Consider the following 16,444-nt stretch of genomic DNA (forward strand, 5'->3'; position numbering starts at 1 on the left):
TTTTGGCGAAAATAAAATTAAATAATTTAAAATCAGGATAATTAATAATTTATGTAAAAATGTTTATTTTAAAAAAATTAATAATGTATCAGGATAATTAATAATTTCTGCAAAAATGTTTATTTTTAAAAAAATTAATAATGTTAGTAAAAAAATTGTCTTTTGCATTTTAGCAAAACTGAGAACTTCAGTTATTTCATTTGAACCTATCCTCTGCATTTTATAGAACCTTACTAGCCCCAAGCCTAGAGTAGAGGCTGTCTAGAGCCTCAATGGGAGTAAGAACGATTTAAAAATAATTTTCATTCAGGGTAATTTAGCTTCCCCAATATTGCAATAATACTACTACCATAAAATAGTTGATTCTCTTGAATTAACAGAATTAAATAAATTAATGTTAATGTGTTCTGTACATAGATTATAATTGCATATATTTATTATGTAAGATAAGGTTTGTTATGTAAGGAGGTTTTGATAGTCTCGATCAAGTCTGACTGTGAAGCTTATGATATATTTTTGGAAGTTATTTTCACATTTTTTCTAACTAGAGCTTCATGTTTAAATGCATGTGTGAGGATTGTGAAGGAGATTATAGATAATGTTCGTCTTAGAGGTTCTTCTAGTCCAATTTTTAAATAAGTATTTCTGTAGTATGTACGGTTACTTTCAAATATGTATCCTTTACAATTTTTTTATTTATCTTTGATTTGCAGATTTTTGTTTATTCTTCTTGGACCACTCGGTAAAGGGCAACAATACCATGAGATTGGAAGGTCAATTGCAACACTAATGACAGATGAGGTATTTTTATTCCTGGCTTGGTTTTCGTCATTTTGTACTGACTTGAAGAGGTATAGTAGGGAATCTCCAATGTGGAATCGTCCAGATGAAATGTGGCTAATCATTGTGATGATGTACAAATAGCATTCTAGTTTACCTGTATGTTGTGGTTTAGCCCCAGTTGGCAACTAAGCACCACACAGCCGCTTGCTCACTCCCCCCCCGGTGGGATGGGGGAGAGAATCAGAAAGGTGAGAAAACTCCTGAGTTGAGATAAAGACAGTTTAATAAGTAAAGCAAAAGCCGCGCATGCAAGCAAAGCAAAGCAAGGAATTCATTCACTCCTTCCCATGGGCAGGCAGGTATTCAGCCATCTCCAGGAAAGCAGGGCTCCATCACGCGTAATGGTTACTTGGGAAGACAAACACCATCACTCCAAACATCCCCCCCTTCCTTCTTCTTCCCCAGCTTTATATACTGAGCATGACGTCATATGGTGTGGAATAGCCCTTTGGCCAGTTTGGATCAACTATCCTGGCTGTGCCCCCTCCCAACTTCTTCTGCACCTGGCAGAGCATGGGAAGCTGAGAAGTCCTTGACTAGTGCAGCAACAACTAAAACATCTCTGTATTCTCAACACTGTTCTCAGCACAAATCCAAAACATAGCCCCATACCAGCCACTATAAAGAAAATTAACTCTATCTCAGCTGAAACCAGGACACTGTAATAGCCCAGATTACGCTGCCATAAGGAGATAACAAAATGAGAAACAATATTCACATGTAAGGATATCTTCCCTGAGAAGATGCCATTTTACCCAGTTACTTTCCAGTGGAATTAATTGTGTTTTAAACTGTAAAATCTCTAGAACATTTATCACCCATAAAGATGTTTTTCCATAGCAGCTGAAGCTTCTGTGAAAACTATGTACTAGAAACTCCAGTCAGTTGAAGCTGAGATTGTTTGGTGGGAACAGCATGAAGTGCATTTTATTTCAGAGAAAAGGGGCCATTGTGAAAAATTTTATGAGAGTATTCCTTTCCCCGTCTCTTTTTCCTCCCACATACACTTCTCCATTTTTCACAGGTGTTCCATGATGTTGCTTACAAAGCAAAAGACCGCAATGATTTGGTATCTGGAATTGATGAGTTCCTTGATCAGGTTACTGTTCTCCCTCCTGGAGAGTGGGACCCAACAATTCGAATAGAACCACCTAAAAATGTTCCCTCTCAGGTTTGTACACTGTAAAATTCAGACACTTTTAAACGTTGTGATGAGTTTTTGCTAGGTAGAATTAAGTCTCATTAATTTAGCATTTAGCAGGGTCACTATATAAATGTTTTGCATGCTCTTTTTTTTTTTTTTTTGGTTAATCTGCTTTAAGAGAACCCTTGTCTTGCAAGCATACAGTATAGTGATGACATTTTGTGTAGTTCAGTACTAGTTCTCTCCTGAATAAAGACAGATAGTTGTATCTAAAGATCTTGAATTCAGGGGTAATTGGTCATAAGCATCTTTGATTATTGTGAACAGCCATGATTTGCTTTTGTTCTAAGCTTATTGCAAGAATTGATCAAAGCAGCGTGACTTGCTACTCTTTAAAATGTTTTCTGATACAAGATTTTCTGTGATCAATTCTTTAAATTTCTTAGTTCACAATTGCTTCTACTATTTCCTGTTACAGAACTCCTCTACAGCTTATGAAGAGGTTATGTTGATGAATCGTACAATAAAATTTACGTGTTTAGTCTTTCAACTCTCAAAGCCTGTTTCCTCTGCTAAAATTATGTTTTGGTTGCTAAGGCCCATGAGAAGTATCTTTTCCTTCTGGTAGGAGAAACGTAAGATCCCAGGAGTGCCAAATGGGACTGCAGCCCATGGGGACACAGAACAACCTGGAGGACACTCTGGACCAGAACTACAACGCACTGGAAAGTTAGTGAAAACATATACAAAATCTTAAGTGTTGTAAGTGATGCACTTCCAAAGGAATCATAATGGCCTGGTTCTTTCTCAAGTGACTGGCTTGGCATATGATTTATTTCAGGCATTTTTCCTGATTTGTGTACCACACAGTTGAAAAGAACAATACATACTAATTTGCAGAGAGGGGGAGAGGGCAAGAGGATTTGAGTTTTCACATTGTATTTATTGCAAGCTCCTGTGTCTATTATTTATAAAGGTCAGACCTCTGTTAAACTTGATTAACATTTCTTATTTTTGTATAGCATGAAGGAAAAGTTGGGAATAGTCTTGTGCCATATATTATGAATGCTTACAGCTATTTTGTAGTTGAAGTTTCTGGGTTGTGCAGCTCTAGTATTTCTTTTTTTGCCTCAGTAAACCATGATATGTCCTGGTACATGAGGCTATTATTACCATGGTGGTTACAATATACACACATCGGAAGGAAGAATTTGCCCCAAGGAATACTTATGTTCTCTCACCTAATACAGTGTGGTGTAAGAGCATCAGCTGTCAGTGATTGCATTAGTGCAGTGTAGTTGTGCGATAGACTTTTCTTTTACCTTGCTGCCTCTTGATATTTAAGTATCATTCCTACCTGCATAAGGCTAAAGATTCAGCTGCAGTGTTGGTGTCCACAGTGGGGCAGAAGAGATGATGGCCAGTCTGTCTGTAAGCCGTTCTCTCACCGGTGAACCTGGTAATTCATGGCTCGAAGGATCGTTCTAATATTTAGGAGATAGTGGCACTTTGTCTTCCACTTACCCCAGCAACATCTGATACATTGGGTGCCTGTGAGAAAAAGAGCATTGTGGGGATATTCACTTTAACTGTATGGTATATTGTAAGGGAGCGTCTGTTCCTAAATATTTGATTATATTTAGTATAGTGTAAATGACAAAAGATGACAGTTCTTGTCCTTGGAAAATGGTGGCCTACATTCAGTTCTATCATCAAGTGTATTTAGGAATAGGTTCTCAAATAAAGAATGTGAAGCTCTATATGTAGCCATGTGGACAAATGGGCACTGTGGTAGCTCTCTGATTAAACAAATGCAAAGAATTATTTCACATAATAAATAATAGGGTTTTATGTGTGGGAGCTAACAACTGTTCAGAAGTTTTGGGTCTGGATGATTAGATGAAGATTTTGTAAAAGAAACATGCAAATTAGTTTGTTTTAAAAAAACAATTTCCTGATTAAAGTCATCAAGACAGGGTTCCCAGAAACTTTTTTCTGGGAGGGATGAATTATAAGAGTATGTATCATTTGATCAAGGAACAATAGCTTCTCTGCAGTATATTTAAAGCAATACTGTGGAAGAAAGTTTGGTATGGCTTTTTCATTAATTTGATCTCTTCTATTTTTTGTAGATTTTTTGGAGGATTGATTTTAGATATAAAAAGAAAAGCTCCCTTCTTCTGGAGTGACTTCAGGGATGCTCTCAGTCTGCAGTGTCTGGCATCATTTTTGTTTCTCTACTGTGCTTGCATGTCTCCTGTCATCACATTTGGTGGTCTGCTGGGAGAAGCAACTGAAGGTCGTATAGTATGTGTTAAATCTGAACTTTTAAAACAAACTTACATTTCTAGGTTTGTGGTTAGTATTTTCTTACTGTTGCATGAATCACCTTTAAATATTGGTGTTTCACTGTTTAGAAGGCTACAGACTAAGACATTGCAAAAAGAACCTGTTTGAAAATTTATGGACACTTCTCTGTGTATCATATTCAGAGTGCAATAGAATCGCTGTTTGGAGCATCCATGACTGGAATTGCCTACTCTCTCTTTGGTGGACAGCCTCTCACTATACTTGGCAGCACAGGACCGGTTTTAGTGTTTGAGAAGATCTTATTCAAATTTTGCAAGTAAGTGAAGATGATGATATGCATCATCCCTCGGGTGTTGTTAGGTAAAAGTAGAGACACTGATCCCAAAGTTCCAACATCTGCGGAATAAGATCAACGGTTTGTTTTGGAGTGCACTGCTTAGGCTTTCGGAGTCTGAAAACTGTGCAGTGACTGAGACAAGTGAACTGGTGGTAATGCAAAAAGGTTGATGGGGGTTTTTTTATTGTTACTTTTTGTTTGTTTGTTTGTTTGTTTTCCAAAAAAACCCCAAACTGTTTTGAAGAGAATACAAACTTCAGGATGTTGTTGGTTTTTTTTTTAATTTTTTTTTTTTTTTATTTTAATTGTATCATTTTCTACTCTGAAACAATACATTTAAATCTGTGGTTTATCTCATCCCTAACTCATGCAAAAGCTGTTACCTCTCACCCAGGAAGTAAGTGCGGTGGCAGTGGTGCCATCTTTCAACAGTCACTAATATAGACCCTGCCCTTCCTCCACCTGAACAGAGAAGGGGTGAAGCATCATGCCAGAACAGCATATCCGCACATTTATGTTAATGTGCTATACATGATATACCTCTGCCACAGTGTGGGTAAAACTTAGGTCTGCATCTTGGCAACCATCATGCTTCTCTGAGATCCTGTCTGCTTTTCTGCCTCATTGCTGTGACAGGGACTTCTGCACCAAGGTCTCCTGAACCTCCTGAACAATGTAGAGTAGGAGACCCCGCTTAGCACCCCAAAAGCTTTTTTATCACCTTCAGGTAGACCTTTCAGTTCTCTGCAATAATGTCACCCAACGTGTTTGGAGCTCTATTATCATATGTAGTAAGCATACAGGATTTTGATGAAAGTTGTTATTATAGCTACTCTTGCAGCTTAAAAAGAAATTGGCAGGTATTGGCTGTTCACAAGGCAGGATATGGGATAAAAAGTGAGTGGACCTTATACACTTCATGTGTGTGACTACTCTCAAAGCTGCTTGCTCACTTTAGTACAGATAGAGCTCTTTGTGTCCCGTTAATTGGGAGGAGAGCTCAAGTCAAGAGGGGACAGTATCTTCAGTTCACAATAGGTATATAATTTCTGATTCAGACTGTCCCCAAAATAGCACATCCCTAGGCAAAGGAAATTTTGGAGCTGCCTCTTCTGCATTTACTGTGGCTGGACAAAAAATAAACTGTGTTTAATTTTTTTTTTTTTTTAGAGAGTATGGGTTGTCGTACCTTTCTCTGAGAGCTAGCATTGGACTGTGGACTGCAATCCTGTGCATCATCCTTGTTGCAACTGATGCAAGCTCCCTAGTCTGCTACATTACCCGGTTTACTGAAGAAGCTTTTGCTTCTCTTATATGCATCATTTTCATTTATGAGGCCTTAGAGAAGCTGTTTCATCTCAGTGAGACATATCCAATCAACATGCATAATGATTTGGATCTGCTGACAAAGTACTCGTAAGTAAGCTTTATTCTGTTAACACTGGGGTTTTTTTCATAGGTTATGTTTTCTCTGTGAGGAATGCAAACCAGCGCACAGCAGGAAAAGTTTGCAGTAGTTGCAAACTTAACATGTGGAAGCTATTGAGTCAGGCATGATGCTGGCATATGGAAGTACTAGTTACTGAAGGTATGTGTACAAGCAGTACGCATTTACTTAAGATAAGTAAAAAATATCTTGACTTGGAGTTTGGAAAAGCTTACGCACACGCAGCTTGGAAGTCCTTGAATAAAAAATAGGACTTCGAGAGACCTCAGCTTTAGGTCTTTATTCACGTTTTTATTTAATGAGGTGTAACTCAATGACGTCTTACTATAACCTTTTACTGATGATTTATAATATTTTATTGGGTGTTCAGGCAACCTTTTTATATCATATTTATCTGGGTTTTTTTTTTCCAAATTGAAATATTGACCTATCTAAAAAGGATATAATTTGAGGTATCTCCTTTATTTTAACCTCTCTGTCAGTTAAGTTTCAAGCTCCAAGAACCGAAGTGGATTTGGAATTGTTAGGTGCTTCTCAGCGGTGATTGATTTTGTCATAATCCATTTGATTTCATAATCAAATTTGTCCATAATCCATTAGTAACAAGGTTTTTAATATGACTCCATTTAAGCAGCTTTACTTTATTGTGGAGTTTTGACAGGTAGTATTCTACTTGGGGAATAAAAAAGTGAATGGCTTTAATCAATATAGTTTCATTTAGAAGTAAAAACTCATAGACTTGTTTCTGTGATATGAGAACAAAAATGTTCTTCTAGTAAAGGACAAGATCCTAGTCTGTCCTGAAGCCACTTAAGCCTGGTCACCTCAGCAACAAAAATGTCATTAAAAAGCATTTTCAGAGAAGATCCCCCTCCAGAAATGTCTTTATTATTTCACTGAACCCATTTTAACCCTCTGCATGAGCAGGGTGGGGCCCAGAAGGAACAATGCTTGAACAGTGCCACATCTTCTGTTCACTGGAAAAACAGGAGTGTCTCAACCAAATGTCTCATTTGCATTTTAAGCTGGGAAAAACAAAACACAGTAACAGAGAAAATATTTGAGCTTTGTATATGTTATCACTAGAAAAATAGTTAGCAAATCCTGAATCTGAATGCACATTATATACCTTAATACACAGAACAAGTTAAATTATAGAAACTATAGTTCTGCTGTGACATACTCTCTCACCATGCTGAAAAAAAATTTATTTCTCTCTAATAGTTTAATCAGTAGACAAAGGGATATTAATTTGAAGAGAAAGTGATAAACATGAAGAATATACTGTGCATGCAGTTGAGGTTATATCCTGGTCTTATTTAACTTCACTTAACTTATGTGAAGTTGGTATTTTACTCTAAAGACCCTCATATAGCACAGTGTTTGTGGATTTTTTTTTTCCCCTTTACCACTTCAAAGTAGTCATCTCAAAGAGAAAGAGAATATGATGTTCTCATACGGTTTTGAATAACAAATGTTGAAATACTATACAAAGACAAAAAATTATTCAGAAGCTATTTAGCAGGAGGAGCTGAGATGTTAAAATATGTAATGAAAAGCATAAACACAAATAGAAATACAGATTCCTGGGTAGCTAGCTTTATTCGTGGTTAGCTGAATCCCGTGGTATTGCTGAGATTACAGAGAAATAAGATTAACAGTCTTGCTTGTATAGGGGTACAGTGATAGGTATCTCTATATTTTATGAAAGTGCTTTATCATCATAGTCCTTATGTTTACAAATAAATGTTTTGGGTTTTATTTAAAATTCAATTCATTAATCAGAATCCCAAACTGATTTTTGAAGGGGGGTGTTTACTCGCTGCCTGTCCTTAGTAACTGTCTTAATTGAATGTAGAATGTCCAGAGCACGCAGAATGGTAAAAGAGCAGCAATTGTCGTCCTCCAATTACAGCTATTAACCCGCCCTGTCCTACGGTGTGGGAATACCAGCACAACAGTTTTAGATTTTCCAAACACAATTCCTGAAGACAAGTGTCTTCCAGATGTCTAGAAGAAAGATTTGACCGCTGCCTGGTGGTTTCAAACACATATATAGCTATCAAAATTATTTGATATAATAGTTTTGTAGTTATTTATGGGGTCATTGTTTCATACCTATATTCTCAGTTATTCTTTTACTCTGTGTAGATAGTACAAATAAATTTACTTTCAAACTCTTGCATTACATTTCACTTTCGGCATTTATGTTGTCTCTTCTGCTTGCAGCAATATCCTGTTTATTATCAATATTGTGTCCATGGCAACTGGCCCCACTAATACCAAAATGTCTAGCTGTAGACATACTTATAGGCAGCATAGCTCTTATGGGATGTGGCTTATATTTCTTTAACCTTAAAACTGATTGTGGGACACACCAGTATGCATATTGATTATCTTGTAAGAGCACATCTGCCGATTCCAAGGATCTGTGGTCTGAACACAGCAAAGCAGTAATTCTAGCCTCTTCTGTTCTCTCCCCTCCCTTCTCCTTCATCTGAGTTTTTCTTAGTTCTTCAGAACCAGCCCCGACAGGCTGGGAGAACAGAAAGATGTGCTCTGTTGGAGCAACTCTACATCAGCTGCCCAAATGACCAGTGCTTGCACAGCAAGCTTGGCGCAACCTGAACTCCACGGGTTTGCTGTGCAGATATGCACATATTACTCTGTCCAGACACAGTGGCCATTAGAGCAGAACATGAAGGTATCACAATTATCATCCCCATGGGACCATCACAAGACAAGACATTTCAAATAACTTTCAGTCCCTGCTCAAAAGTCTGTACACGTCTCAGTTCCAGAAAGATCAGAAACTAGAAGGTGAATAAGCATAAAAGCTTACTTGAAATAAAAATCTCATTTTTGTTTACTTGGAGTTGGGGAATACTGCTTTCACAAGGAATTAGAAGCTTTTTCTGCAGAATCTGACTCTAGTCCTTCTACTTGTAGTTCAAATGGGTAACAAACTTGGGCTGAAGCTGGTTCTGTCCTTAAAGGACCAGCATACTCTGTTACAAAAGCTAATTAGTATCTGCTGTTTTGCTAATTAAAACAGCTGTTTGCATTTGCCTCTTTGGGGATTTTAAAGACAAGTTTTTAATTGTTAGTAAAGCCTTGGCAGTTCTTTAATTAGCAATGGGTGAACTTCAAAAGGTTGAGCAACTCATTTCTCTTTGAATGCTCAGACAAAGCTGATGTAAAACTTTTGGATCTGGAATTCCATGCTAGAAAACTCAGGTTATACTGTAAAATTTCTGTGTTTTCTGTATTCTGCCTATTGCCCACTCAAAAAGTTGATGACAAATAGGTCAGGACACTGTATATATTTGAAGCTTTCAGTGTATGCTGTGGCCCAGTCCTTGTCTCTTCTCCCATGGGCTTTCCAGGTATGCTCTGATGTCCACAGGTAGTCTGTCTACATCCCAGTACTTTGCCCTGGTGAAGACATGAGTTTGACCCAGGAAAAGTCATTGGCATGCTGTTAGTACTGTCCTTTGGAGTACTAGAAAGACAAAGAAAATAGTAATTTAAAATGGTTGGTATTTCAACCAGATTGGAGCCGTTTTTCAAGTGAGAAAGAAGACCCATTCTCTATTTTGGGTGGGTTTGAATTCTGTCATAAACAGTCTCTGTTGCAGGAGTTTGATGTAAAAGACTGTACTGTATGCATCTCCTCTTAATATTTAAGGAGTCATAATAATATCATAGGAGTCATTAATATCACAGGAGTCATTACTAGTATCTTCTATAACAAACCTTAGAAGACTATAGAAAGAACATTCAGAACAGTTAGGATTTTTTTTAATTTTTTTTTTTTTTTTAAAGTCAAGCAGACCCAAATATTTGAAAATCAGCTGAAAGTCCTCCTGAAAGATTACTTAAAAATTTGAATTTACCATTTTACCATTTTAGGTAGAAGATGTGTGTTTGGGTTTGTTAAAGAATTCTATCTCAAAAAGACAAAAATATCTTTTGTTGCATGATCTAATTAATGCAGAACTAGTCCTAATGCACTTTTTACTCATTTTCTTTATTATATGTGTTTGTTACTCTGTGTTGAAATATTTGCCCTAATCGTCAGGTGATCTACTTGCAGGCAAATCCATTCAGCATTCACATGTAACTTTTTCTTAAAACACCATCTTTGTGATATGGATGATAAAGAATAAGGCATTTAAGAGTTACATCAAAAGAAGGACAAAGGCAACCTGATTTTCAGTGTGCTGCTGTGCTGCAATTTTTTTTCTTTTTAAACTGCATTGTTTTGAAGGAATTTAAATAGAGTAGCTGCATTGTTTATTAAATAAAATATACATACTTTTTGATCTGGGCTTTTCTTTCTTTCTTTCTTTCTTTTTTTTTTTTCTGTGACCTTTTTGTATTTGTCATGCCATTAGCATTTGTAGGTTGGCATAGCAACTCTCTTGTTTCTGCACTCTCCTCCTCCTGCTTTTTCCTACCCCTGTAGCAAATATATCTCCAGTTAGTGAGTCCTGTCTGGAACACTGATGCACATCAGTTTTAATGTGTATATTAAATATTAGGATATCATTTTTGCTAGAAAAGGAGAACCCTACAACTGGGTGGATTATAAACAGAGGTTCTCAAAAGGAAAACAAAAAAAGCGTTGTCGATGAAAGGAACATGATTTAGAAAGCCATCCAGTATTCTTTAAAATATAATCATTTTAAGATAGTTATCTCAGAATACAGAAGATCAATTATTTCTCAGTGTGAGGTTGCTTAGATCTCGGGACTTTATATACCTTTTGTTTTTTATTAATTCTCTTTTCAGAGTGATGAATTAATGTTGTTTTTAATAATTCTTTACCAGAAGTTACTCAATTATTAACAGATTACATTGAATAATTTTAAAGTGATTTCTTGGCATAGTAATATGCATATTGCAATCTGTCTTGGTATTGCCATGCACTTAAGCATTAGGAGTAGAAAATCCCACTCTGATGTAATTAAGGAGCCAAGATCATGTCAATCTCTATCTTTTGCAGGCTATAGAAACCATTGCTTCTAAAAGGCATTGTGAAGATTAGTTTTGTGCATACCACTGTTTGCACAAGCAAGTTTTAAATCTTTCATTATCTAAATAACTTAATCTAAATACATTATTATTGGATGCAAATTATGTTGTTTTATACCCTGTATTCCTTAAGCTGCAGGTGGAATGAGAAGTGTAAGTGATGATAGGCACAGAATTTCTCATTAGGATTGCAGGCATGTAATTGAATTCCAATTCCTGCAATGATTTATTTGAACTTAGATATGAATATAGATTTTCTTTTCCCCTTCTTTATAAGTTTGTTTGCTACAATTAAGTAACTGTGCCATATCCTGTGTATCTTTCCCTAAGAATGCCCCTCTTCTTCCCAGAATGATGCAACTGCCATCATTGAGTTTAACTGCTGGTTCCTTTTTGCTTCTTGACAAAGTCTGGAATCAGAAATGATTTTTCTTTATTCCATTTATTCTAGGACTTCCCTATGTCCACCCAACCCAGTTGACTCATTTTTCTCTTTCTCCCTCTTTTGAGCCCGGGGGGGCTCACCTTGCTTCATTCTTTCCTACTACTCATCCCCTCCACTTTGGAAACATATCTCCTTGTTAAGCAATTCTGTACAGCATTCAGTTTGTAGTTGATAGCTGGTCTACACAATGCTTTCAAAATCTAGAAGGGCTTACATAAAATCCTTGGGTAGTTTTGTTACAGTACAGTTATGTGTATTGAAACACTACACCTGAAGAATCGAAACTTAAGCTGACCATGCAGCATTATAGTACATTACAGTATATTATTTCTGAACCAGCATTATACTGGATCTCTTCTCCTCAGGTGTATGTTTTTTTAACTTTGGAAGTGGGGTGAAGTGACATCCTAGAACTATTTCTCAGTGAAAGCTTTCAGATGAATTGTCAATATCCCACGTAATTACACTACTTTTCTGCACATTAACTTCTATGCACGGCAGTTACATACCGTAGTACTGCTAAGAATGCATGGACTGCATACTGCACCAGGCAGCTAATAAAGACCAACCTTTATGAGTGACACTCAAGGTTAACAAAACCACAATGTGATTATAAATCTGTTTTCTAGACGTTCCCCTTGACACAATAACGTTCTCCTCCTTATATGCTATCCAAAGAAACATGATTCCTTGAGATGTCTTCACTCTTAACATCAGTTCTCCCCCCCCTCCCCCGCGATTTATCTCTCTCTCTGTGTGAAATTGTTGTGCTGCTGAGTGCACTGTCTAGGTACTTTTATAGGCTTTTCTGTTTTCCTCCTCAACTTCACCAACTAAACTATATAGATTCCCAACCTGAGAAAATATATGTGGATGCCTGCTGATATTCATGATTGTCAGAGATGGGCTACTTCACTTAATGACTCAATGGCCTAATTCAGGATGGCAGATCTCATGAATAAATGAAGAAAAAATCTTGTCTTGCCATGACAGCTGTGCTTTGAAAGGGTTTCGTGATACTGAGAATAGAACTTAACTGACAAGTCCATTTCCCATCAATATTAATTATTTTGTTTCCAGTCTCTTCTCTAGTGAGACTTTGATTTTGTCGCTATGAATGTTGACATGAGAAGAAATATGGTAAATATAATGCCAGGGATATACAGGTGTTGTGGGTATGGGACAGCAGAGAAGTCATTGCCTATGATGTTGTCCCCTTCCCATAGCAGCTGTTAGACAAACAGAAGGACTCTGCGAGTGCCCATAATTCACATGAAAATGGTGTATTTGAAGCAATCTAAACATGCATATCATTCTGCTATTGATGTACTTTCCTTCAGCCTTGTAAATGCAACGTGAAGAATACTTATGCATATATTCTAATACCTTAGTTTTAAAACAAAATTAGTGATGTTACCTTCAGTTTCATTCCATCTTCTTATTCTGTCTCTGTTATGTGGTCAGTGCACAGCACACTTGTAGAGCATACTCTGTGTCTTAGGGGAAGACCTTCCTACTCATATTACCAAATATGTGCTCTGATATTCAGTGAGACATATTGTTTAAACAAGCACATTTTGTAACTTATTTGTCATATTTGCCTGTTGTTTTTTTAATAATATAAATATTCATATTGAGAAAATCTCATTCTCTATATTAAGTGAGCCAGAAAGAGATTTTGCCCTTCTAGGAAGGGGAAGTTGTATGTTGGCTAATCATGAAGAAGCTGCAGTTGCATCTTTTATAGATCAGATCCTTAGCTAGTATAAATAGGTGTAGCTTGCAAAATATGTACATGGTGGAAAAATAGGAGCTCCAAAACAGTGCCTTATGAATTGGATAAAATAATCAATAGTAAGTGCCTCCTAGTCTTGAAAACAACGTACTGAAAAATGGCAACTGCCTAGGGTTGAATGGCCATGAAGCTTTCAAAGGACCTGCACCATTTAAGTGTGTTTTATTTACCCACAAAACCCCTGTGCAAGACTCTTGTTCAAAGCTCTTATACTGGCTGTAATGGCAGCAGAATGGACTAGCACCATGCTGCATGTTTAAAGTCTGTGTGGGGAGGACAGCGTGCATGACAGGTTAAAGAGAAGAAAATGGTAAAGAACAAATCTGAAGATCACTAAAATGATCACTAAAAGGCATGGGAGCATGTTGCTAAGTTAATACTGTATTTGGAGCTGAATATGTTGCTTAGAAAATACAGGTGTATGTGTAGTCTCTTGCCCGTTGGTAATAGCATAAACTCCACATAGATCTCTTGTAGTGGGCAAGTGCTCAGCACTTTAAACAACTTTACAAGAAATTAAGAGCATTTGAACCTCCAAGAGGCAATACATTTTTACTCATTCCAGCCTTCCAAGTAATATTTTATCAGGAAAACAGAAAGATGTGTTACTGGTTAACAATTCAGTGTATTTTACTTTTTCTCCTGAGCGCTGACCTCTCAGAGTAAAAAAAATGATAATGAGACTAAAAGTTTTAAAAGCCTTATTTCACTAATGTGAGTTTCTCCTTGCAGGTCAGTTGTGTTGGGAAATAGTCATCATTGAAGCAATTAAATCTGTTATGAAATACCACATTTTGGTAGATAATCTTTTATGTTCTGGCACTTAATGGTACCTTCAGTTGTTTTTTTCTGGGCTGGACAGGGAGTGTCTTACTATCTCACATTTCTATAATGTTAAGCAAGTAGTGTGACACTGGAAGACAGTTATACTATGATACAATCTCACATCAAAATGTCAGTGTTGCCAAAAGACACATAATATTGAAAACACTGTAATGTTATGTATATTCAATCATTGATTGAATGATCTTGTCCGCAGAAAGCTGGATCTGATCTTTACAGTTAGGGCCTAATCTGCACCCATTCAGTGACAAAAGCTGGGTGCAGGGTGATTTTGGTCTGCATGGGTGGAGTTTGCACAAGTTGCTTACTGGCTGATGAACAATCTGCCATCGGTAAATGCCTGTGAAACTTGGTAAAGGCCAGACTGGAATGCTGTGAATGAAGAAAGTGGTATTGATATAGAAATAACCAGGGTGATGATCTCATCTGAAGGTGAATTACTTGAGCTGTATTAAACTATAGCTTCAATTGTCACGTTTCTGACTAAGGAAATAGAAATTTTTGCTTCTCTAACTTTTAAATGTAATTTTGCAGTTTGCAGCAAGTGCAGCTGTACCATGTAGTGTTGGTGACATTCACAGTCTTCCCTTCTAGTGAGAAAGTGACTGTGATTGAACACCCCACGTCACCTTGGCCTACTGTAATCAAACCCCAATGGGCCATTGCCCAGAGACTGCCAGTCTGCGATCAGCGATGGACATCAGGGGGCAGGGAGCTCCTGTGCTCACAGGAAACAGTAGTAACCTGAAATAGCCACCTCTGTATTGTTGCATGAACATCAAATACTCTGTTGCGATAACGTAGACATAACTTTTGTTGACTTTATTATGCTACTGTAGCTCACTAGTAGTGATGTGCTTCATTTAACCCATTTTGTAATATTTCAAACTATGCATTGAACATGCATTCGTTCTGCACTTAGGGCCTGATCCAAAGCATATTAAATATGTTTGAAAGATCCAGTCTACTTCACTGACTTTTGGCTCAGGCCCTCTGTTTCTCTGAATGCTGTTGCTTTTTGGTTTTGCTTTTTGTTCATGGGCTGCAAGGGCTTTTTCTTTTTTTTATAAATAGCTGCCTTTAAAATAAAAGCAAGGAGTTGCACAAAGACAAACTGCATCTCTCTCTATGTATATATTAAATGCAACTGTTGTCACATGTATAGTATTGTAATCAAAATACTGTGGCACTATTCTGTACTCATAATGTAGATGGTAGAATTTCTTATATAGAAAATATTACAAATCTAGATGAGAATTGTCATTTTGTGGAAAGATAAACAGCCAAAGAGAAAATAGAAGGCGTAGCTAAGTGAATAAACTGATACTCTTCTAGAACTGGAATGCAAATGTATGCTTAATGGCTCTCCACTCTATAGTCAGATGTTGTCCTGCCCCCAGCTACTCCTGAACACTTTATCAGAAAAGAGAGTACAGAATTTATTTGCAGCCATCATAAGCACGTTAAAATACTAGCAGGATAGATAGTACTATAGATTTTAAAAGTAGAATTGATTTAAAGAGAACTGCAAAGCACGCTTGACATCTTGGAACCTACAGAGTATCCTGCATATTTTGAAGGCTTTGACAAAGAAAAAGCCTCCCACAGTTGCTTCAGAGGCTTTAAAGACTTAATTTTGATTTTAAATTGCCTATTTGCAGTATTGTCCTCCCACACTGCTTCGTCACGTTTTTATGTTAAAATACACAATTTAAAATGAAAAGCATGCTTTTAAAGCAGCTGTGGGGAAAGGGAAAACAATAGACACAAAAGTTCACAGAGCCTTTGGTGCTCAACTAAAATTATCATTTGAACTAAAATTATCTGGGAAAGTAGAGCAAAATTTCAGTATGTCATAAAGTTGATAATTTGGATTAATATCTGATACATCTTTTATTATTAAGGAAAAAAATACTGTTTTGTCTTTTCAGATGCAATTGTGTGGAACCAGAACATCCTAGCAATAAAACCTTACGATACTGGCAGGACTACAATATATCTGTGTCTGATGTGCCATGGGGGAACCTAACTGTGTCAGTAAGTGAAATACTGGAACTTAATAAACAAAGGCATAAGCATAAATAATTTTGTCTCTCCTACTGCAGCAAATATATTGAAAAAATACCATGTTTTTTCTGATGATATTTGTTCAAATAAAGCGTAAAATACACTTAAGTGAACAAAGATTAACATAGACTTTGTAGCATTATCTCCTTTTGCAAGCATTTTGCAGCCTTTGATAT

The 16,444-nt window shown here is 36.8% G+C and overlaps 1 protein-coding gene across 4 annotated transcripts in view; it reads left to right on the forward strand.

The window, feature by feature from the left end:
- SLC4A10 (solute carrier family 4 member 10) overlaps window positions 1–16,444 on the forward strand; it is a 69,654-nt gene that overhangs the window by 29,351 nt on the left and 23,859 nt on the right. For all 4 annotated transcript variants that reach the window (XM_072874000.1, XM_072874001.1, XM_072874002.1 and 1 more), the window contains exons 5-11: window positions 714–801; window positions 1,868–2,014; window positions 2,616–2,716; window positions 4,120–4,294; window positions 4,480–4,613; window positions 5,805–6,050; window positions 16,133–16,238. In XM_072874000.1, coding sequence (XP_072730101.1) covers window positions 714–801; window positions 1,868–2,014; window positions 2,616–2,716; window positions 4,120–4,294; window positions 4,480–4,613; window positions 5,805–6,050; window positions 16,133–16,238 — 997 coding nt within the window. The remainder of the gene's footprint in view (window positions 1–713; window positions 802–1,867; window positions 2,015–2,615; window positions 2,717–4,119; window positions 4,295–4,479; window positions 4,614–5,804; window positions 6,051–16,132; window positions 16,239–16,444) is intronic.

Source organism: Ciconia boyciana, chromosome 10 (genome assembly GCF_034638445.1).
Source record: "Ciconia boyciana chromosome 10, ASM3463844v1, whole genome shotgun sequence".
Lineage (NCBI taxonomy): Eukaryota > Metazoa > Chordata > Aves > Ciconiiformes > Ciconiidae > Ciconia > Ciconia boyciana.